The sequence below is a fragment of the Pelophylax lessonae genome (genome assembly GCF_965119305.1).
Source record: "Pelophylax lessonae genome assembly, chromosome: 6".
NCBI lineage: Eukaryota > Metazoa > Chordata > Amphibia > Anura > Ranidae > Pelophylax > Pelophylax lessonae.
In genome coordinates this window covers 190,105,873-190,130,463 of record NC_138773.1, presented here as the reverse complement: position 1 = coordinate 190,130,463, position 24,591 = coordinate 190,105,873, and the positions used below count along the sequence as shown (strand labels likewise).

General features: G+C 41.6%; 1 protein-coding gene across 3 annotated transcripts in view; it reads left to right on the top strand.

The window, feature by feature from the left end:
• Nucleotides 1-24,591, top strand: part of TRAK2 (trafficking kinesin protein 2) — a 95,601-nt gene that overhangs the window by 57,995 nt on the left and 13,015 nt on the right. For all 3 annotated transcript variants that reach the window (XM_082261309.1, XM_082261308.1, XM_082261310.1), the window contains 8 exons: nt 2-118; nt 2,244-2,453; nt 14,033-14,111; nt 16,473-16,603; nt 17,439-17,513; nt 20,382-20,519; nt 21,066-21,145; nt 23,151-23,339. In XM_082261309.1, coding sequence (XP_082117435.1) covers nt 2-118; nt 2,244-2,453; nt 14,033-14,111; nt 16,473-16,603; nt 17,439-17,513; nt 20,382-20,519; nt 21,066-21,145; nt 23,151-23,339 — 1,019 coding nt within the window. The remainder of the gene's footprint in view (nt 1; nt 119-2,243; nt 2,454-14,032; nt 14,112-16,472; nt 16,604-17,438; nt 17,514-20,381; nt 20,520-21,065; nt 21,146-23,150; nt 23,340-24,591) is intronic.

The following is a 24,591-nucleotide window of genomic DNA, read 5'->3' as shown; positions in this document are numbered from 1 at the left end:
GAGGGACAGGGATCTGGAACTAGCCGCTCGCATTGGCCAGGCTCTCCTGAAAAGGAACCACATACTGACCGAGCAGAATGAATCTTTAGAGGAGCAGCTGACCCAAGCACTGGATCATGTGAGTTCCTTTACAAAGCATGTAATGTGTAGCTTTTGGTGGTCTTCTTAACAGAGAAAGAACTGTACATTCTTATTTTTAGTAAAATATGCTGAAAATGTGTTTATCATACTTTTTAATTACTACAATTTTCTCATAAGAGAATATCCAAAGTTGTCCATTTTAAAAGATTTGAGGTTTGTATTGCAATCCAAGAAGAGAGTGGATCCATAGTCTCCTGATTTCTCTATTCAAATGTATTGGAAAAGCTAATAGTTTTTTTTTTACCAGCTTATTAAATTAGAGCACAGTATGATAAATAAAGGTTAAGAGGGTGCTCATAACCAGTTCTATTAAAAGACGGGTAAGAAAAGTTGTAAAATCTGATCAGAAAGTTTGTTCATAAGCGTGATGGTCCAAACAGATTTTCTTTTCCTACATTTTTATATTTCTATCTTTACTATTTAGTTATGTAAGCTTGACTCTTATGTGACATCCTATACATTCCATTCTTTTTCCTTTTTTTTTTTTTTTTTTCGTAGAATGTTTTCTTTCATTCCACATTTATCATGATTTATTGACCAGCTTTTATAACGTTATGATAAGCGTTATCATGTTTCTTATCACATACAGTACAAGGCAACATAAGGTTCAACCTTTTATCCTTTCATTCTAAATTATGTAATAACTTATGTAGCTCCATATACACTATATTGTCAAAAGTATTGGGACACCTGCCTTTACATGAACTTTAATGGCATTCCAGTCTTAGTTCGTAGGGTTCAATATTGTTATAGCTGCAAAATGATTTGGACCAGTGCACAAAGCAAAGTCCATAAAGACATGGGTGAGCGAGTTTGGGGTGGAGGAACTTGACTGGCCTGCGCAGAGTCATGCTCTCACCCTTGGGATGAATTAGAGTGGAGACTGCGTGGCAGGCCTTCTCGTCCAACATCAGTGCATGACCTCACAAAAATGCTTGTGGAAGAATGGTCAAACATTGCCATAGACACACTCCTAAACCTTGTGGACTGCCTTCCCAGAAGAGTTGAAGCTGGTATAGCTGCAAAGGGTGGGCCAACTCAATATTGAACCCTACAGGCTAACACTGGGATGCCATTAAAGCTCATGTCCGTGTAAAGGCAGGCGTCCCAATACTTTTGACAATTTAGTGTATGAAGTCCTTTAATTTCTTCCTTAATACACGTAATTTCCGCTACTGGGGGGGGGGGGGGGTGGGACATTGTTAATGGTACCAAAAATAAAAAGTAAGAAAATGAAAAACTATGCTTTTTTGTGCAGGGGTGGCGGCCACTGAATTGGCCAATGGGCATACCTCTCTTAATAGCAAGGTTTTCTATGTTATTATGTATGCATGAAAATAATTTTAGTTAACTTAAAGGAGTTGTAAAGTCAGAAGGTTTTTCATCTTAATCCATTTTATGTATTTAGATAAAAAACCTTCTGTGTGTAGCAGCCCCCCCATCACCCCCTAATACCTGAGCCCCATCTCTATCCAGCAATGTCCAGGAGTTTGGCTGATTGGCTGAGACACAGCAGTGGTGCCATTGGATCCTGCTGGTGTCAATCAAAGTCAGTCAGCCGCTCAGGAGAGAGAGGGGGCGGGACAACTCCATGTCTGAATGGACATGGAGTGACTCGGCTCGGGTGCCCCATAGCAAGCTGCTTACTGTGGGGGCACTTAACAGGAGGGAGGGGCCAGGAGCACCAAAGAGGGAACCGATAAGCGGAGGATTTGGGCTGCTTTGTGCAAATCCAACTGCACAGAGGCGGTAAGTAGAACATGTTTGTTATTTTCATTGAAAAAAAAAAAAAAGACTTTAATATCGATGAATCCTTATTTTGCTTTCCTCCCAAAGATGCCCACGGACGGAAGACTGCAGTCGGAAGATCTGACTGCCAAATTTTGGTTCTGTGGAACGATTACATAAGTTTGCACAATCACAACATATTATTTTATAGCAACAGGGACAATTGATGCAACACTATTATTTTGCCTTGGTTGGGGGTAGTGCAGAGTCTTAAGATGAATGCTGTTGTTATGCAGATCAGATGCTGATCTATGAATACCTTTTTAATTTCTAATGCTAGTTACTTACATTGAAATGTATTATCCCCTTACCAGGTAAACCAACTCCAACATGAGTTAGCCAAGAAGGATGACTTGCTTAGGGTGGTATCTATTGCCTCAGAAGAGAGTGAGACTGATTCCAGCTGTTCAACCCCCTTGAGGTCCAATGACTCATTTACCCTCACACATGGCCTGCTGCAGCTTGATAACTTGCATGGGAAACTTCGAGAACTGGAGGAGGAAAATCTTGCCCTGCGCTCCAAGGTAATAAAAATAATCTGTTAAAAAGGTAAAGCAGGAGCACTCACATAATATAATAATATATATAAAATATATATTCCAAACCTATGTAGACTCAAGGTGACAACAACCCTGGGCAAAGTGCCACAGCCCTATAGTTAAATGCATACAGAGAAATGCCTTTTTTTTTTACTTTTAGGGCACTTGAATTTCAAAAATATATATGAGAAGTGAAATGCGTAAAAATAGTAAATTAAATTGTATAGTATGCGTAAAAATTGTAAAGCGCTGCGCAAACTGTCTGCGCTATATAAATCCTGTATAATAATAATAATAATATTAGTACATCAACTTATAGAAAGAAAAGACATGGCTAACTAGGCTACTATTACATTACTATGACATAACTGTGAAATGTATAAAAATATGAATCTTCTCCACTCGACGTGTTTCAGAGAGTTCACGTCGTCTTTATCAGGGTTATGAGGAGTATCATATAGTCAATTAATTGGTGTTGTATGTAGACATGTTTCAGGTAAAAACAAAGTTTGAAAGAATCTGTACTTTTGCCCATCATATTTATAGTGTGCAATATCATTATGTTTATGAGGCATAGAAGAGGAGAGAACACCATCTATATGAAGGGAGCAGGTAACACTGAGGCCTTAGAGAGCCAACCCCTGGCCTTAATACAGGTTTTGAACATGTGGTCCCCAATATGGATGATATAGTGGGGCTTCTAGCTAGAGAGCCTTATAGGTGATGATGTTTGTGGTAAATCACCAGTTTTTGAGCATAGATGATAAATGTCCAGTCCTCAGGTCCAGATTCCAAGTAGGGTACACTTTGTTACACCAGTGGTACAAACAATTACCCCCAGCATTGGTGTCAATGGGCACAAAACCCCCCAGCATTGGTGTCAGTGGGCACAAAAACCCCCAGCATTGGTGTCAGTGGATGCAATAAAAAAACCCAGCATGGTGTCAGTGGATGCAATAATAACCCCCAACATTGGTGTCACTGGATGCAATAATAACCCCCAGCATTGGTGTCAGTGGATGCAATAATAACCCCCAGCATTGGTGTCAGTGGATGCAATAATAACCCCCAGCATTGGTGTCAGTGGATGCAATAATAACCCCCAGCATTGGTGTCAGTGGATGCAATAATAACCCCCAGCATTGGTGTCAGTGGATGCAATAATAACCCCCAGCATTGGTGCCAGTGGATGCAATAATAACCCCCAGCATTGGTGTCAGTGGACGCAAAAATAGCCCCCAGCAGTGGTGTCAGTGAGTGTATTATTCCGCAGCATTGATGTCAATGACCACAATAATAACCCCCAACGTTAGTGTCAGTGTGTGCAATATTTACCTTCAGCATAGGCGCCTGTGACTGCAAGAAAAGCCCCCAGCATCGGTGTCAGTTGAGGCAACAACAACCCCCTGCATTGGTGTCAGCAGACACAATAACCCCTAGCACTGATGTCAGGGGACACAATAATAATCCCCAGCGCTGGTGTGAGTCAACGCAATATTAACCCCTAACATTATTAGTTTCAGTGGATGCAGTAAAAAAAAATCCCAGCATTTTTGGCAGTAACTGCAATAATAATCCCCAACATTGGTGTTAGTGAACACCATAATCCCCAGAATTGGTATCCGTTACCACAATAATAAGCCCCCAACATTAGAGTCCTTGATTGAAATATTTACCCCCAGCATTGGCATCAGTGACAGCAATATTCGCCCCCAGCATTGGTGTCAATGACTGCAATAATAACCTCCTGTGTCAGTGGATGCAGTAATAACCCCCAGCATTCGTGTCAGTGACTGCATTAATAACCCCCAGCACTGGTTTAAGTGCAGTAATAACCCTCAATCCCCACACAGTACAGTTTGTTTTTCGGTACCAGGTGCTGGAATACAGAGTGCATTCCAGTGCCTGGCAGTCGGCTGCCACTCTTCTATCAACGGTGACCGGAAAAAAGCATTTGATCCCTTGCTGATTTTGTACGTTTGCCCACTGACAAAGAAGTGGTCAGTCTATATAATTTTAATGGTAGGTTTATTTTAACAGTGACACCGAATAACAAAAAAAAATCCAGAAAACCCATATCAAAAAAGTTCTAATTTGATTTGAATTTAATGAGTGAAATAAGTATTTGACCCCTTTGCAAAACATGACTTGATGGAGAAACACTTGTTGGCAATCACAGAGGTCAGACGTTTCTTGTAGTTGGCTACCAGGTTTGCACACTTCTCAGGAGGGATTTTGTCCCACTCTTTGCAGATCCTCTCCAAGTCATTAAAGTTTCAAGGCTGACGTTTGGTAACTCGAACCTTCAGCCCCCTCCACAAATTTTCTATGGGTTTAAGGTCTGGAGACTGGCTAGGCCACTTCAGGATGTTAATGTGCTTCTCCTTGAGTCACTCCTTTGTGGCCCTGGCTGTGTGTTTTGGTTTGTCATGCCGGAATACCCATCCACGACCCATTTTCAATGCCCTGGCTGAGGGAATGAGGTTCTCACCCAAGATTTGGCGCTACAGGGCCCCGTCCATCATACCTTAGATGCGGTGAAGTTGTCCTGTCCCCTTTGCAGAAAAACACCCACAAACCATGTTTCCACCCCCATGCTTGACTGTGGGGATGGCGTTCTTGGGGTTTTAGGCAGCATTCCTCCTCCAAACACGGCGAGTTGAGTTGATGCCAAAGAGCTTGATTTTGGTCTCATCTGACCACAACACTTTCAGCCAGTTCTCTGAATCATTCAGATTTTCATTAGCAAACTTCAGATGAGCCTGTACATGTGCTTTCTTGAGCAGGGGGACCTTGCGGGCGCTGCAGGATTTTAGTCCCTCACAGCGTATTGTGTTACCAATTGTTTTCTTGGTGACTATGGTCCCAGCTGCCTTGAGATCATTGACAAGATTCTCCCGTGTAGTTCTGGGCTAATGTCTTACTGTTCTCATGATCATTGAAACGCCATGAGATTAGAACTTGCATGTAGCCCCAGACCGAGAGAGATTGACAGGTATTTTGGGTTTCTTCCATTTGTGAATAATCGCACCAACTATCACCCTCTCACCAAGCTGCTTGGCGATAGTCTTGCAGCCCATTCCAGCCTTGTATAGGTCTACAGTCTTGTCCCTGACATCCTAAGACAGCTCTTTGGTCTCGGCCATGGTGTAGAAATTGGAATCTGATTGATTGCTTCTGTGGACAGGTGTCTTTAATACAGGTAACAAGCTGAGATTAGGAGCACTCCCTTTTAAGAGAGTGCTCCCATTCTCAGCTTGCTACCTGTATAGAAGACACCTGGGATCCAGAAATCTTGCTGATTGATAGGGGATCAAATACTTATTTCAGTCAATAAAATGCAAATCAATTTATAACTTTTTTGTAATGTGTTTTTTTTTTGATATTTTTGCTGTTATGCTGTCTCTCACTGGTAAAATATACCTACTTTTAAAATTATAGACTGATTATTTCTGTGTCAGTGGGCAAACCTACAAAATCAGCAGGGGATTTTAATACTTTATTCCCCTCACTGTATATGGGGCCTATTATGTAGAGGACCACCGGGCCATGCGTTGGGCGGCAGGGATGTAGAGCTTCTTTGAAGTGCAAGTGCTGCGATTGTTAAAAGGTCTTGTGATTTAATACAGATGTTCTTGCATTGTTCTAAATATCTTATCTTTTCTAAAGATTAAATAAAAGTAAACAATAGATGCACACATCCACAGCGGTTGAGAATCGTCTCAGAGACATCTGCTTTTTATATTAAAATGTTAAAGAAAAGCTATTTTCCTTAAGAGACCAAACATATATAATTGCTTTACAAATTTTCTAATGTATTTAAAATAGTAATTAAAAAGACATATCTTTAAAGTCCAGCCGATGTGACAACCATGACTGCACAGAGAACAGTGGAGAAGTGAGTGTAGCCTTGAAGGAGCAGGAGGTGCATCATTTGCAGGCTTATCAGGTGGAATAAAAGGCCCCTCATCACACGGCTGTTCTGTCTGTCAATTGTTCATCCATCCTTCCATTCACAGACATTCCCATGGGCAAACCCATGATCGTTCATTTCCATCGGTGTCCGCTCAGGTCCATTTTTCTATGGAACAAGACTTATTTCCTGTTCCGTGTAAACAGACCTGAATAAAATTATATGTACGATGTCCGTTTTTGTATTGGTTGTGACTCTTTCCAGATGTCAGTACATTTTTCTTTTTGGAATTGGTTACATTTTCACATGTTACCTCATTGCAACTATAGCTATAGATTTCTGATAGCATTCTCTGCACGTTGTGAGGGGGATTAATCAAGCAAGATGCTAACAGAAGCAGTCACATATCTTTTCTAGATTTGGTTTTTTTTTTTTTTTTCAATAAGGGTTTTCCAACAGATTGTGGATCTGTGACTCATCATCTCCTGGGCAGTCAACCAATACAGTTTTGAAAAAAATCTGCGGCTTTTTTGGTATTTTAATTTGGACAAATTTTCTATTCAAGTATTACAAAATGCAAAGCCTTTTTTTAAGTTTTTGGACTGAGTGAAGATAGATTAGAACCCCTGCCAGGGTTTATTGCTGTCTGTGCCCCCACTGGGGAGATTCACCTTCTCCATTTGTCCTGTTTGAGAGTGGAAAAATCTAAAATTTTGGGCCATCACCTGAACAGGAATAGAGGGGAAATCTTTTCAAGGGTACCCTAGTTTTGGTAACAAGTAGGGATTTGTATGTTAAAAAAGAATAGTGCACACATGCAAAAGAAAAGGCTATCAAATATGGAGACAATCCATAAATAAAAATGGGGATTTGGTCCCACCATATGGCCATATCGTGCTCAAGCCCACCACTGCGTCAAAGTACCCCATTATCAGTGGGTCCTACACTATCCATAAAAAAGGGGTGAATCCAGCCTTTCTAACCCTTGGAGATAACACTCCTTGCTGGGAAAGATGTGCAACTGCACTACAAGCGACTCCTCCTATATCTACTTGATTGTGGACGCTGGAGGGATCACTTCTCACTTCCTGTTTTGGTTATGGGACAGGATGTGAAGGGTAATCCTCCCAATGGGTGGCAGAACAGCATGGCTTACTGTTCAAAATGGAAAAAATAAAAGTTCTACTTCATCTCCTTTTTTTTTTTTTTTTTTTTTATGGTGCAAGCAAAATATTTACAGAAAAAAAGTAAAAAGGAGGACAATAATGCCACAGAAAAAAAGGGGTTCAAGAGGAAGTAAACTCTTCTTTTTTTTTTTTTTTTTCTTTTTTTGCTTCCATGCAAAGTCACATAATGTGCTAGTATGCATTGCATACTAGCACATTATGTGACACCTGCAAACGAAGCCCACGTTGTCCCCGCTGGCGGCCACATCCATCTTCGCCCGTCTTCCTTCAGGGTCTGCGGACTCTGGCTGTATTACTGGCTTGAGCCACGCGACGTCACTCCTGCGCATGTGCGCGGGAGCCACCGGTCATGGCACAGGGCTCTGAAGAAATGGCACGGGCAGCAGTTTCTTCAGAGCATCGGCTGCATGCAATGTAAATATCTCTTAAATGGTGCAAGTTTAGGAGATATTCACAGTACCTATAGGTACAAGTCCTAAAGGTGGGTTTACAACTACTTAAAGAATGAAAAGTACTTTATCAAGTCCTGGTTCAGCCAATCAACAAGCAAGATGGTACATTGGCTCTCATAAATCTTCTGTGAATGTCTTTTTATTGGTTTTCAATAGTTGGCGTACATTAACAATGTAGACTTTTGCAAACACATTACAAGCCCGAACCATTAAGATATTAAAATCATTTTGTCTTTACAATGGAGATATTTAAACTTACAAACCTAACAAATCCAATAATATAATTTGCTCATGAAGATGGGGAGCTGAAGGAGAGAGAACGAGCGGGAACTTACTTTAAAATAAGGCACACTTATTCCTTTTTTTTCCACTGAATTAGGTCTAAATGGTTGTTTTATTCACACATAAACCTTCCTCTAAACCTGACCAACAAAATTAAATCACATTCCAGGCATCTGTGCCTCTCCGAAGGGATAGCCTAGATTTTATAGCTCACTTTCAAATCCAGACTGACACTGTGTCAGAAATGGCTATTCTGCGCATTGCTGCACACTGTAGATGACAGTTTTCCTGAACTTGGTGTTCCAGTAGAGGACTTGGTCTTACTGCTGATTAACATTTTTGCTGCATTGGGGTTTCTGCGTTTCCAAAGAAAGCTTTTTTTTTTTACCTGACACTAGACAATCTATTTAGTAGTGCATGGCAATGCTTATCCAGCTAGCAAAAGGCTTTTCTAATAATGACATTTTCTTCATGATCAGTACATACTAAAGGAGCATAAGAGCAAGGTATGATCAAGTTATGGTACAGCAGTTAGAGTACTCGCTGACCTTTGTGGAATTTTTTATTAATACTAGGTGTCAAGCAGGTTTTATTTTATAAAAGTTTCTTATCCTAATTTTCCTCTAGTGTTTCATTTTTTGAGCAGTAGGGGTCCTTTCACACTAGCTTTTCGATCAGGTCCGCCTCTCAGCTTTTCAAGCGGATCTGGTCAGACCCTCCATTCACCCCTATGGAGCAGCGGATGTCAGTGGTGACCTGTCCGCTGACACCGGCACTATCCAATACTGTCTGCAAAATCCAGACAGATGGTGACCCTATTTTCCATCCGTTTGGAGGATCGGATCAGATGAAAATGGACAGGCGGTCAGTTTTAGTCCCATCTCCCCATAGAGGAGAGTGGGACTCTGACAGGTCCGTCTCAGCTCAGTGAGCGTAGATGGACCTGTCATTGGACCCTTTATATCAGTGTCCTCAGTTCCCCTATAAAGGGGCACTTTAACAGTCTGCTCTCCTCCTCCTTTCCTCTCTAACACCAATCTCTGCCTCCCCTGCTCAGGACTCTTACCTGCAGGGCAAAGGCTGTTAACAGCCTGCCAGCCCAGCTGACCGTGTCATTCTATCAGCAGGGCAAAGGACGTGAGGAGCTCTCCCTGTCCATCTGCAGCGCCTCCTGCTCCCTGCTAATAGGTTGACATTGTGGGGCGGACAGAAGAGGACAAACTGGCATGGCCACACAGCTGGAGGTGAGCGGTGACCGCGGTCTTTGCTAGCCCTGTGCGGACCGTGGTCGCCACTCATCTCCTGCTGTGCAGCTTGGTCAGCAACAGGCCACAGACTGGCACCGGTTGGGGGGTTGGGGACCCCTGCTGTACAGTATGCATATGTCTGACATCTTTTTATATCCCTTGTACCCAAACTGCAGCCTAGGGGTTTTTTGGCACTAATGCAGCCCCTGGAGCTACTGTAGTCAGTAGTTTTTGTTTTCTTTACCTAGGTGCTTACTTAAATAATTGAAGAAAAAATATTCTGGGTCGTAGTACTTTATTTTTTTTTCTTTCAAAATACCCCTCTTTTTTTTTTTTTCTTTTTTTTCTAAATATCAAATGTGGCACAAATCATTTTTAAGGGAGCTGTAGTGAGCACAAAAGTGAAAACTTTGATTTACAAAGAGGATGTATTATCTGTAATTTCTAGCAGTCTCTTGTAACTTGTCTCCAAGCTATGCCCATATCTGGAAGCATGTCCCTAGTCTCCATCAACACCTACAGCCTGTCTGCAGTCTCTGACCACCTCCTGCTGCATGTCTGTAGTCTCTGACAGCCTTTTGTAGCATTACATTCACTTAATATTCTGTGTGGCCCTTTGGTGTCTTTGATGTTAGGGGCCGCACTTGAGGCTTCCTTTATTAAGTAAGTTGACCACTTTTAAATACCCTGCAGTCTTAATTGTGATAACAAATAACCCCAAGCTATCTATCTAACCCCTAATCTATCACTAATTGCTAACCTGATTTTAACACCTAACCCTCCCTCTATTTTTATCTAAACCCTAGAATTCGCCCTCAAACATTAACTGATCTAGATCTAAAGATGTGTATTTTATGCCTAATCATTTTGTGAAATGTATTGATTATCAATGCATTTTAAGGTTTCCTATTTGGAATCATCTAGCCACCGACACACATCTCTCATCCACAGTGGTAAATGTACAGACAATTTGGTGTGTGATAAGAAGTAGGGGTAGCATGGCCAGTGTGTTTTCTGAATGCCACCCCTTGGCCAGTGCTTGTGTTACTATGCAAGAGCCAAGTTCCCTTTTAACCCAATTTAAAAACTTACCACAACCAGTTGTGGTAACAATTTACCCTTTTTAATCTGAATCAAAAGCCACATGCACAATATTTTCCATGTATTCCAATAGCCCTAGTTCACACTAGTGCAGTGCGTTCCAGCACAGTCAACAAAAGTATGCATATTTTTCCACATGAAAGGTGGTAAAACGCATAAAAAAACTCACCAGAACGCACATGTCCTGAATTGAGATGAGGGAAAAACGCACTGCCACACATCAAAACTCTCATACAAGAACACATCTGGAATGCAAAAATTGTGGCCTGAACCAACCCTTAAAGTAGTTCTAAAGTCTCAGAAGGAGCTTGGTTTTTCGCAACTCTCCTGCTTGGGTATACTCATACAATAGTATACTCATGCAAAACAATCTCCAGCCAGGTGAGTGCTGGCATCAAACCAGGGTAACTGTGTCAAATTACAGTGTTTGGGGCTTTAATCTCAAATTGGGCAAAGGTTCAGCTCCTTTTTACACCCTCGGATTCAAGGGAAGTCAAAAAACAGCTAATTGGTCTCTACTGTACTTTTATCTTAGGCACTTAAAGATAGGCCATGTTAATTGTAACCCCTGGAATGCCATATTCATTTTATTAGGCGCCAGAGCTATCAGTGCTGAAAGTACCTTGAGTCAGATATTGGCACCAGAAACGAGTGATTCTTGTGTAGTGCGGTTCCATTTATTCGTGCCAGGTGGATAAAGTGATCTAAAGTGTTTGAATTTCATAGTTGTAAAACGTTTCACTTACTAAATGGTATTAAAATATTTAAATAAAAAGTATAATTTTAAATAAAAAGGTATAAAAAGATTAAAAATAAAAACGTATATCATAAAGAAATTCCTTAAGGGCCAGTTCACACCACATGCAGTCCAGTGCATTTTTTTTCTGCATCAAAAACACATAGGTGGTAGTTTATATGGTTTTCAATGGCATTGTTCACACCAGTGCAGTCAGTTCCAGTGCATTCCAGTTACAGAAAAAAAAAAGTGGAACATGCTGCATTTTTTCTGCACTGGACTGTACTAGAACGCTGCAAAGCGCGTCAAAAATGCACCAGAATGCACCTAAACGCACTGGAACACACATACTTAAGGTTAAGAAAAAAAGAGGGGGAATAAATGCCCTGGACTGCATCAAAAATGCACCAAAAAACGTGCCAAAAATGCACTGGAACGCACCAAAAGCGTGTATGCAGAAAAGCAACCCGGAATGCAGACTGCGTTTCTGTTGTGTGGGAACCAGTCAAAGGAGAGATAATCCCAGCACCAGCTTCAGTGTGATAGAGGGAACCTCACAATATCACAGTGATCACGCCATCCTCCTTGCCTACCGGAAGGAATGAACCCTCAAATTATAAGAATGGTCAGATTCGCTAAGTAGACATCAGACGGTAACCTCAACGTGAAGAAGATATAGCCCCACTGCATGGAAAACCTCCAACAGGGATTGGGGAGCCAGTGCTCTATAAATGACCATGCAGATCTCCAATATCCAATACCAAGGCTCACATCCTCATCCAATGCTATTGTGGTTAACCTCATAGAAGTATAAAAAAAATACCATAGTGCAATACGTTCTAAAACTAATAGTATGTATTGATTAAAATGCACACTCACGTGTAATAAAGACAGTATCTATTACGTCATCATCCATGGACACCAGAGGAGACAGGTTCTCTTTAGCAGACATCAGATGTAAAACTGAGACAGAAGACTGTGAATTAATAGCACGGCGTCTCGGGCCCCTCTAAAGTCTGAAAGACCGTAAGCCGGCCCTTTCGTTAGAAAGTTTGGAGACTCCTGATCTAGACCAATAATATTATAGGTGTATGCAATTTTGTCACCGGATATGCTGGTTTGCTTGTCCTCTTTAAATCCACATTCTTGTGATTTCTTGTTTTTAATATGTGTGAATCGGAGTTAACTGTTAATCTAAAACTACAGGTCAAAGTTCTGCTAAAGAACTAATGAAAGTTCAGCCAGCTCTCTGTTAGCTGCCTTCTTCATAGTATTTCTGGCGAAAGTTATGACATCCAGCTGTTTTATAACACATATTTCCATAGAATAATCTTAATGTTCTTTATCTAGTTGATTTCATAAGAATTTGACATGGGACATTAATCTCTGAGCAAAATCAATACAAAAACCCTATCAAAGCCTCACAAACTTAAAGGGGACTTATGGAAAATTTTCTTTTCATATTATAGCCTAGAAAAACATTTTAAAAATATTCTTAAAATATATCATTTTAATGAATTTCCAATAAATGTTTACCCAGGGATCCATGTGACCTTGTTTTTCAGGTACAACAGCTGGTGACCTATCTCAGCTATATATTTAATATATATATATATATATATATATATATATATATTTGTTTTGTTTTTAGGGCCTATTCATACCTTGCAGTTTGTAAAATGAATGGCACCACAATGTGTGCTGGGTGCATTGTGATACTTTTTATTCTGAATTAGGGTCCTTTCACACGGGCTTTCCGCCCGGTCGACTCCATTTTCAGCGGGGGATCGATCTGCCGATCCCCGCTGAGCAGGCGAATGACAGGTCCGTCTCCGCTCACTGTCCTGAGATGGAGCTGTCAGATCCCCGCTCTCCTCTATGGGAGATCGGATGAAAACGGGGACGCCTGTCCGTTTTCATCCGATCCGATTCTTTAGATGGATGGAAAATAGGGTTTCACATCCGTCTGGATTTCACGGATCGGATAGCAGTGGGTGTCAGCGAACATGTCACCGCTGAGGACATCCGCTGCTCCATAGGAGTGCATGGAGCATCTGATCAGGTCTGACAGGCAGACCTAATCAGAAAGCCTGTGTGAAAGGGGCCTAACACCTCTGTGCACCACATCTCTAACATGCATCTGAAAAAATGGTGCTTGTCTGTTTCTTGGTCCGTGTTGGTGTTTTTGACAGCTCTTTTGAAATGAATGGGCTGCCTTAATTCAATGCACAATGTGGGGAAAGAACCCACATGCTAGTTTAACACATCACAATAGACTGCTTAGGCATTAAGCCATAGGGACATCTGGGTTGGCTGGTGTGGTATGTTGATTAGTTTGAATGGACTGCCAATGCACCAAAGTGGCAAGCAACGTTTTTTTCCTAATGCTAACACATCAAGATGGACAGCACCATTTTCTTCATTTCAGCAAATTATTACCATGCATTGTGGTGCTGTAGAGCATACATGTATCAAAGATGTGCTGCCTTAGTATACTCGGGTGTGCAAGTTAAGCAAAGCATTAACACAATGCACCATTCACTCTCTGCAATTGATATGGGCAGTCATTTGTTTTTTCAGATGAAGCTCATGAAACATCTGCTGGTCTAAGTTGACATTTATTTCACATTTTTCTGTTGTCCTAAGGCTACACATCTGAAAACCGAAACAATAACGTATGAAGAAAAAGAACAGCAACTGGTCATCGACTGTGTGAAGGAGATTCGTAAGTGTTAAAAAGTACATAGTTAGGTTTTACAAAGAGAAAAGTATTTCCTTACAGGAGAATTTCTTAGCAAAGCCCTGACAGTATGCAGCGTTGTGTATAAAATTGAACTATAGGCAAAACCTTTTTTTTTTTTTTTTTTCATTTTAGATGGAGGGTTATAACCCCTTGTGAGATTTTTTTTTTTTTTTTGCCATATGTGTCCTATTGCAGAGATTTCCCTTCACTTCCTGTCCCATAGCCAAACAGGAAGTGAAAGGAAATCCCTTCAAATTTAAAGAAATTCCTTGGGGACTCCCAAGTCACCAGAACTAGTGCCCCCCTTGGAAGATTTCTCCTCTATTACTTTTCTGGGGACAACCTAAAATAAGGGAATTTCTTTTACGTTCACTTTCAATGATAATGGTAAACAAGACAAAAAAAGAAGGTAAATCTCCCTAACGGGGCATATACTGCTATATAAATTTACAGGGGTTCTATTACCTCTGCACTCTATCCAAAACGAAAAAAGAGATTTTGCCTTTAGTTAGTTATACTTTAAGGTTCGTCCACCAAAAATTAATTTAAATGATGGCTTGATTCTATTAAGCTGAAATACTTTTTGGCTGCATATATATTTTAGGGGCTGCCATTGAGATCTGTGTCAAAGATTCTGGGTCTGCCTTCATTGCTCCTATAATATAAAAGAGATGAGGAGTATACACACTTTCCCTTAATAGTGGTAGCAGGTGGCAGACATGGGGGGGAACCATGCACATAGCACCTCATGCTCCGTTTTAGCTTGCGGGCTGTTGTAAGTTTAGGGGCAACGAGGTTGTAGTGCGATGCATGTTTTATCACACCACACATGTACCCTGTGGAACAAGTAACCAACAAAGTTCACAGCCAAAGCACTGAAGTCACGTTAGTGGGCTCTCTCAGCCAGTGGCCTCACTTCGACCGCATCCAGGTGACACCTGCCAGAGGGGTGACACCAGGTACAGTCTGGGCCAGGGGGCAGAGTAGCAATGCCCTGTAAAAAAGTTGCACTGGTCTGGCAGGGGTATGCTGGCGTTGGTACTGGGGACACCTGCCTGGCATTAGTGTCTGGGGTTCCACAGGCTCCTCTGTGATAGCCGGTTTGACCTGTACATACTGCGGAACGGACGTCACCTCCTCCTCGGCTCGGGCATTGTACACAGACAGGAGGAGGAGCTGGGGAGTGAGGAACACCGCTGCGTGAGCTGCACTAATCTCAGAACATAGTGAGTCATATATGAATAGAGTGCTACAGGGGAGGGGGACACGGGGGCCTGGGGAGGGGGGTGAAGGGGGGCATGTAAAAATGCGCATACACAGAGCAGTGATTTGGGAGGTCAAAGGTAAGCAGGTATGTACTGGGGGGTGTTTTGGAGAGGAGAGGACTTGTGATGGAAGGGTGAGTGGATTTAAAATCCCCCCCCCCTCCAACCCACCTTCTAGCACAAGTCCTCTCCCCTCCCAGAGCACCCCCCAGTACATAATTGATCGCCCCCCCAACCCACCTTCTTGCACAAGTCCTCTCCTGTTCCAAAGCCCCCCGCCCCAGCACATATCCAAAACCTGGGTTTTGCTTAACCATGCCCCTTAAGCCCCTCCCAATGTAAAGTTTGACCACACCTTTTTGTGGCAGCTCTCGGCTTCCCTTGTGTCGTATGGGAAAAAAAATGGGGGGAGGGGGTCATCACGTTTTACTGCACCAGGTGACGCCAAGGGTTGCATCTCATCCCTTTGAAATCATACAAATATTAATTACACAGGTTCTGTAGCTGATTAAGGGGGTAATTAAATTCACTTGGTGACTTATCTGCATTAAATTAGCCTCAGAACCCGTGTAATTCCTATGTGTTCAGGTTTAAAGGGATGAGGTGGCAATCCTAGTGACGCCACTACTCTCAGCAGCCTAATTTACCATTTTCCCCTTCTTAGACACATTCGAGAATTATTGCTTGTTAAGACTATATAATTAATTCAATATCTATAGAATGGCCATAGTTACACTAAGACTGATCTGCTGAAAGTGACTGGTCAGACGTCTTTCATACCATAGAGCAGTGGTGGGAAACCTTGGCACCCCAGATGTTTTGGAATTGCATATCCCATGCTGTTTACCTACACTGCAGAGTGCATGAGCATCATGGGAAATGTCGTTCCAAAACATCTGGGGTTGCCAAGGTTCGCCATCACTGCCATAGAGTGTAGAAAAAAAATAATGAAACTGGATTTTCCCCCTTATTTCTTTTTTTTTTTTCCTTTTTTATATTTCTTGTATTGATATATTTGGTAGACTGGGAAACTAAGGGTGAAATTATATCTTTAAATGTTAACTAGCTGTCATTACAGGTGAATCAAATGCCCAGATTGGCAAACTCACTGACGAGCTTTCCACAAAGTCAGATGAGATCGTGCAATACCAGGAGCAGATCTCTACTGTGCTGTCACAGATTGTTGACCTTCAGCATAAATTGAAAGAGGTAAATGTGTTGGCATGTTTTCAGCATGTATCCCATAGAATTAGCCTACCTAGGAGTGCCAGAGAGTTACAGAAATCTGGTAGGAGCTTTTAAAACTATAGAGGGATTTTGAATTTGGAGCTTTTTTTAGAATCCGTTTATATAATAGTGATCTGTGACATCAGATGGACACCAAGAAGTATTTTTCCTTGGGAAGGATTGTGAAAAGATCTGCCTAGTAATTGACTGTTTATTTCCAAAAGGTTGCTGGGATGCGGCCGGCACCCACCTTATTGTCTTGTTATGCAAAAACGTCTAAGTGGTTTGCGTGCTATTGCTCATTGATTTAGAGGAAAGTTGAGCTGGATACACACTATACAATTGTCTGGATACACACTATACAATTGTCTGGATACACACTATACAATTGTCTGGATACACACTATACAATTGTCTGGATACACACTATACAATTGTCTGGATACACACTATACAATTGTCTTTAGATTTTTTCCTTTAGATTTACCAAAACCATATAATGAGGTCAAATCTAAACACTTTCAATTTGTATGCAATCTGGTAGTTGAACGTAAATCTAAAGGAAATCTAACTACAAAAGTTGTGTAGTGTGTATCCAGTCTTGGTGTCATAGCAAAAGTATGAAAGCTACTATAAGATATTTTTAGGTTTCAGTTTTCCATCATTTAAAAAAGCCAGTGTTTAAAGTATTTAACTGTGATAAAGTCCCAGTATTTTTTAAATATCCTGCACATCAACCACCCTGGTTAAAGCACATTTAAGCTAAAATATTAAATATATAGTATAAAATATATTTTTATCATGCTGTATTTAACAGAGTGCAATCGAGAAGGAGGAGCTGAGAATTCATTTACAAGCATCTAAGGAAGCACAGAGACAGTTGACTGCTGAAGTAAGTTGTAATAACTTTATTTCCAACTCATTTTATTTTCTTGAATTTTTTTCAGTTCCTTTTGTTTGTTTTTTGCACCTACTTTGTTATCCCAGTAGTCCCAGTATTACAGTAAGAAAAAAAAGTTGCTTCTTTTCTAACAGGTCCCTGTTAAATGAATTGATTTTACAAGGAAGATTGGGTAGCATTCTTCTCTCAATATAATTAGAGAAAACTTACTAAGATCCGGAGCAGCTGGAATCTTGAGCAGCTCAGCATGACAACCAATCAGCCTCTATCTTTCTAAAGTTAAAAGTTGATTGCTGTGTTTGTAACGGCTCGTTTTTTTTTTTTTTAAAAACCAAACATGGTATACATACCTCCTCTGTGCGGTTGGTTTTGCGCTGGGTATCCGTATTCTCCTCTTCTCGGGTCCCTCTTTGCTGCTCTTGGCCCCTCCCTATGGGGGCACCAAAGCCGAGCTGCCATTCCGTGTGTCCATTCAGACACAGAGCTGTCATTTCCCCCCGCCTCTCTCCTGATTGGCTAACTGACTTCGATTGACAGCAGCAGGAGTCAATGGCGCAACTGCTGTGTTTCACCCAATCAGGAGGAAGAGTCCCAGACGGCCGAGGGACTCATGGACATCAATGGATAGCGATGGGGCTCAGGTAAGTATTAGGGGGTGCTTGGGCGGCTGCTACACACTTTTATCTTATTGCAAAGAATGCAATAAGATAAAAAACCTGCCTTTACAATCTCTTTCGGCTCCAATCACACCTGAGCATATCGTCTTCAGGCGTTTTTTCAGGTGTTGGTTAGGCGTTTTTTCAGGCGTTTTTTGCTGGTGTTTAGAGGCAGGCATTGACATCTAACAAAAACGCTTGTAATCTGCCAAAAAAGAAGCTCATGTACTTTTTTGAGCTTCAGGCATTTTGCTTCAGGCAACAAAATGCTCATATGTGAACAGGGGATATTAAAATGAATGGGTTTTTGCATGTTTGGTGTTTTACGAGCTGAAAAACGCTCATGTGTGAACAGGGCCTTAATATGCACAGCTGTTTTATATTCTGTCTGCTCCAGTTATAGTAAATTCCCCTCAATGTGTAATTTCTAAAATTTTAACTTTAAATTCAAAATAAAACATAATTGGCTGTGTCAAGTTTTACATTTACTAAACTAGAAGCACACCCAACCGCTCATGTCATTTGCCATGCGCCGAATATGACTCTGCTTCCCCCAGCCACTGTGATGTCATTGACCAAATATGGACAGCCCCCTACCCGCAGACCCCCACAGACACCCAGCTAGGGCTGTAGGGAAAAGGGCCTGGTTTGGATTGTGGCGGGGACCCCACAGTTTTTTTTTTTTGTTTTTTGGTTGTGTTTTTTTTTTTTTTTTTTGCAGTATTTACCATATTTTTCTTATTTTTGTGGTAAATACCGCATAAACTTATAGTGATTTATACGTTTTCAATTTTGGCATGTGATATTAGGATCTAATCCAGGGATCCTCAAACTACAGCCCTCCAGCTGTTATGAAACTACACATCCCATGAGGCATTGTAAAACTCCGACATTCACAGACATGACTAGGCATGTTGGGAATCGTAGTTCCTGAACAACTGGAGGGCCATAGTTTGAGGACATGGTCTAATCAGTCATGTAATCCAGATATTGCATGCATATTTCTTAATGAACGGGCCTGAATAGTAAAATTGTTTATTGAAACCTGTGAGTTTCTAATGTAAGCAGATAATCTGCATGGAAAATGATCCCCTGCAGCAAAAGTACTATCTGAAAAATAACAATGTGGTACCAACAAAATAATTAAAGAAAAATAACGTAAAAGGGGCAATAGAGTTGTAGTAGTTTTACACATCTTCAGTTAACACCCATCCTTCATTCTAAAGCTGCTGCTACAATCTTCAGAATCCTACCCCTCCAGGTGTGGTCATGATGTGACAGAGATGCAGGCATTTGGTACATTATATTATAGTACAATTATTTTTTTTTTAACCTCTGTTGGGGTCTGCTCAAGTCTTTGCAAACAAAATTCCCTGCCAAACCTGACCAACAGAATGATTAGTTGTCATAACTTCATTTAATGGCGCTTTTCCACTGCATGGAACCGTAACGGTTCGGCACGCTTTTGTGCTTTTCCACTGCTGGTACCGCATGGTATAGGGTCGGAACGGTTCGGTACGGTACGGTATAGGTTTGCTTTTCCACTGCATGGAACCGAACGGTACGGTACGGCTCTGAAAAACAGTACCTACTCGATTGTGGTTCCAACAGGTACCAAACTGGTACCATATCCCACAATCCTTTGCATGCAGTCACTACTAGCCACTGATTGGTCAGAGAATCCCACCCACCCCGTTGTTATCCCACCCACGTACTACTTTAGTGGAAAAGCAAACCTATACCGAACCGTTCCAACACCGTACCATGCGGTACCAGCAGTGGAAAAGCAAACCAGGCCAAGCAGGGCCGAGTAGAGCCGAGCCGGTACGAGCCGGTACTTGCAGTGGAAAAGTGCCATTAGAGAGGTGATGTGGTTACCAAAAATCCAAGTTTTCTTTTATTTGTTTTAAATAATCATTTTACTGAATTATTTTAAATGTAGCTCAACGTGTGCTAGTAGTGCAGGCTGATTTTCTCTCTGTTGTAAGATTTTACTGTTTCATGAATTGTAAGAATATTTTTTTTCTCTTTGTTTAATCCTCCTTATGCTGAGGTTGTTAGAAGTATAAGCACCATTGGGTACATGTCTTATCTATAAGAGAAGATAGTCCTTTAGGTAGTGCATAAGTCCCAGAGGCCTGTATCGTCCAATGAGTGAAAAAAAAAAAGTAATTTGATTAACCTATGTAACTTTTGCTTGCAGCTTCATGAATTACAAGATCGCAATGCAGAATGTGAGGGGATACTGCAGGAGACTCAAGATGAACTAAAAATGCTGCGGTGCAAAGCCAGCCCTTCTGCACTTCTTAGGAGACCCCAGTCATACAGCGTTTTCCCTGTGGTAAGATCACTTTACCGCTCACTAGCCCCCACTTATCCTCAAAAATCATAGACATGGGATAAATATTACTAAGTTGTATAAGCTTTATTGACTGCATTTGGTATTTTAACTTAAAGTAATTTTCCCATCTAAAATTCAGTTCATTTACAAAAATATATAATTTTAACGTCCAATTGGTAACATTGGTAATATACCAAAATATATTGGCGTGCAGTTGGTAAAGTTTATCTCTAGCCAACTCTTTTTGGATAGAGTACAGAAGGATTCAGGCTTATGTCTGTTTTTTTTCCCGGGCTTTCCAGGGCTCTGTTAGAGAGATTACTCACTCCCTTACTCATTTACTATCATGGTGACAGTGGTTTCACAAGACAGGAAGTGAGGGAAAATTTGCAACTGTGACTTGGACAGCAATAAAAAGCTGACAGGTGTTCTGGCCTTCCGCTATTCTATAGAAAATGCATTTTATTTGATGCTGCTGGAGACTTTGCCTTACTTTCTCTCTGGTAAAACCATTTCCATATTCTAATGTATATTCTTTTCTGTTAGGATTCTTTGGCTGCAGAGATTGAAGGTACTATGCGGAGAGAACTGAGTTTGGAAGAAGATTCAAACTTTGGAGAAAGAAAGTAAGAGATCTTCTGATTAACCCACTATATCTCATAACATTAGAGAACAGTGCGATACATAGGCCCTTCCACACAGGGCAGCTCTGTTGTTTTCCACCTGCTAAGCGGGTAATCTGTCCACTGATCCCTGCTGAGCATGGGGATGGCTGATCCGTGTCCACTCTGCCTATGCAGACACAGCATGCTCTCCTGTATGGGTGGTCGGATGTAAACAGATTACCTGTCCATTTACACCTGCCATCTGATCCGATCTGCTAGACGGATGGGGGAACGGATCCCCATCTGGCTGTTTTTAGCAGATAGGATCAGATGTCAGCGGGTGTAAACAGACGCATGTCAATTTACAGTGGCCACTCCATAGAGGAGACTGGAGGGTCCCCCTGAAAAACTGACAGGCAGGCCTGATCGGTCTGCTAGTGTGTAGGTCAGTAAAAGCTGCGTGGGAGCGGACAATCACAGGGGTAATTAACTGATCTGCCATTCTGAATACTGATTTCTGACTGACAGGCTTCGGGATATGACTGGTAGGAGAGAGTCTAAAATTGGTACAGCGGGGATTTCTACAGATCCTGACCTGGAGTGATGAACGGGTGCACGGCTCCTGGTGTTTGCACACATTTGTCAGTGTGCCTCTCTAAGCCTGTAAGCTTCCTCAGAGAAGCATGCAGACAGTGGAAGCATTGTGGACCAGACAGAGACGGCCCAAGGACCACAATTTGCCCAGGTCTGCTTTGACGGAATTAAGAAGGAAAATGCGCTGCACTACATGGGCCACCTGCTGCCCACTTTACAAGAGATTGAGAAGAAAAAGGCAGGGAGCTTGTGGCCATGACCAAAAAAGTTGGCATCATCATTAAAGTGTATCTTGCTTAACAATGTATGGCTTGTAGTGTATTACCGTTCTCTTTGCTTTGCTGTGGTTTAGAACAATGTTTCGCAACTTTTTTTTCAGTGAAGTTACCCTTCAGAATCGTGCACAATCCCGGGGCACACAAGTCTGAGGGCTCAATCACACCAGGAGGTGCGTCCGAGTTGCACTTTCTTTTTAGCGTTCCCGTGTGTCACGTTTTTTTAATGGGCTGCTCTATGCACTTGAAACATTCAAAAAGGTGCCGGCATGATTCAGAAAATTGCACTGCACCAAAACGCATGGTAGTGTGGTAGCATGCACGTTAGCAGGCATGAACGTACATGCATTTGCTAGATAAATGGGGATGCCAATAAAGAATGAGTAGCACCCACAATTTTGAAAAAGGCAGCATTTTTTGTGTGATGCATGAAAACATGCGATTTTGCATGTGTTACCGCACTGCACCTGGTGTGAACAAGCCCTAAAATGTAGTCTGTGAGTCAGAGGTCAATGGCCTGTAGGTTGTAAATCTTCTCACCCCAAATCCCCTTTCCTAGCACAACCCGCCAGCTCCCCAATCCCCCTTCTAGTACAACGTTTTTTAAAGATAAGCTACATTTGCCTACATTTTTTTTTTTTTTTTGTTATATATTAAGGTATTATAAGGTTTCAACATTGTTTCATGGATTGTTTTTTGAGCAGATATAAATATCTCTTGTAAGAGCTTTTTTTAGTTCCCTTCTCTATAGTCCTAAAGACTGTAGAAAATCCAGTCCAGTATTTTTGATAAACCCTTTGTCTATTCAGTGTACATACATCATTGTTTTCTGCATTCGATATGCGTTATGTTCTGGTCTCTTGATGAATGGAAGTTGGCAAGCACTGCTAGTAGGAATTATTACATTCTGCACTTCTGTGACTTATAGGCAAGTGTTAAAAAATAAGTGCTGATCATTTGGCATTCGTTTGTCTTTTTTATAGAGATAGTATAAATTTGGGAAGCCGTTTAGGGGCAACAAAATAGGCTTCTCTGCAGTTAGTTGTTAGCTGGCAAAAATATGTTTCTATCCTAAGCATCACAGAATTAGGAGAATATTCCTAAGGTTTTTTTAATTCTAGTTTACACAGAAAATACATTTTTATTTTTCCTGTTAGAAAACAACCAAAACGAGTGTTTGATACAGTGAAAGTGGCGAATGAACTGCGCTGCCGATCTTCTTCTGCATCAATACCTGGCTCTAATCGTTCTGGAGTAGTGATGACTGCCCTTCCTTTTGAATCTGGAGCAAAGATTGAGCAGACAAAGCCAAATGTCCATCCAACTGAACAAGGCACAAAGGAAAAGTAAGTAAGAAACAAAGTGTCTGTGGCTGTATGATGAGTGATCTTTTATAGCCTAATCTTCTTTATGGATAAAGAACACATTAAACTAAATGCAATGATTTAGTTAATGGTGGCCCAGCAATGGGTTGTAGCATACATTTTGTTCCTGAGCCGAAGTTGAAGCTGTCCTAACCTTCCCTCTCGTCTTCTGAGTGAGTGTAGTGGTGAATCACTGCCAAATCTATACAAATTCTAAGCCCGATTAAATCAATGCTCTCTCTACGTGACTGATACCTAATCTCAGCAGTCATTAAGCAGGGAGACCCAAGTGAAGTGAAACACAAAACTCTCAAAGATATCTAGCCTTCAAATCTCTATTTAAAAGTGAAGTACAGCCAAAGTTCACAGGAGTGCAGTTCATTCTGTGACCATATGATTGGGATCCACCCAGGATCCTCGATCGGCACCTGGCTCAGCCTCTTAGTGAACTGCTGAGAGCCTGAACCAGCTGCTTCAGCCCCCTCTAATCCCCAGTGCTATAGTGATCCAGGAGGGGGGGGGAGGGTGTCAGAGCAGAGAACTGGTGGACAGTCATCAGCTCTCTGCTCAGAGTGGCGGGGAAAACTGAGCAATCGGTAGTGTTTGATTGTTTAGTTCTCACCCTTTGGGACAGTGGGGGACAGATGCAGCAATACATCGATGCTTTTTCCACCTAGGTAAGTATGATTTGAAATACAAAACAAACCCATAGTTCTCTTTTAGGCTGGGTTCCCATCTAATACCAATGCGGCCCACAGTAGGGGTCCAGTGCATCCCTGTTCGATGAATCGGGGCAACATTTTTTCCATGAATTCGGGCCTGAAATTGAGCCAAAGACGCACGGGACCCCTGTGCAATGAGCTCAGTGGCCGCCCGGGGATGTGTGAACTGGCTCCATTAAGAACCCGGTCAAATCTCCTGTCATGCGAATTGGATGCAGAAAAATCCGGATCCAATTTGCATAAGTCTTAACCAAGCCTTAATGCCATACCAAAATTGTGGTGGAAACCAGGTGAAAGGGAGGCTGCTGAAGGCCCGCACAACACTCCACATCGGTAAGTGATGTTGCTTTCCTTGCATTGTAGCAGGAACTGATTTCAACACTAGTATCTGCATCTGATTAGAGTTCAAGCACACAAGTGGCTTACCTGACAAAAGCAGAGTTTTCTGCTTTTATGTTACAATACCTCAGACAACTAATTGCTTTAGTACATCCATCTCTATCCAGGGCTAA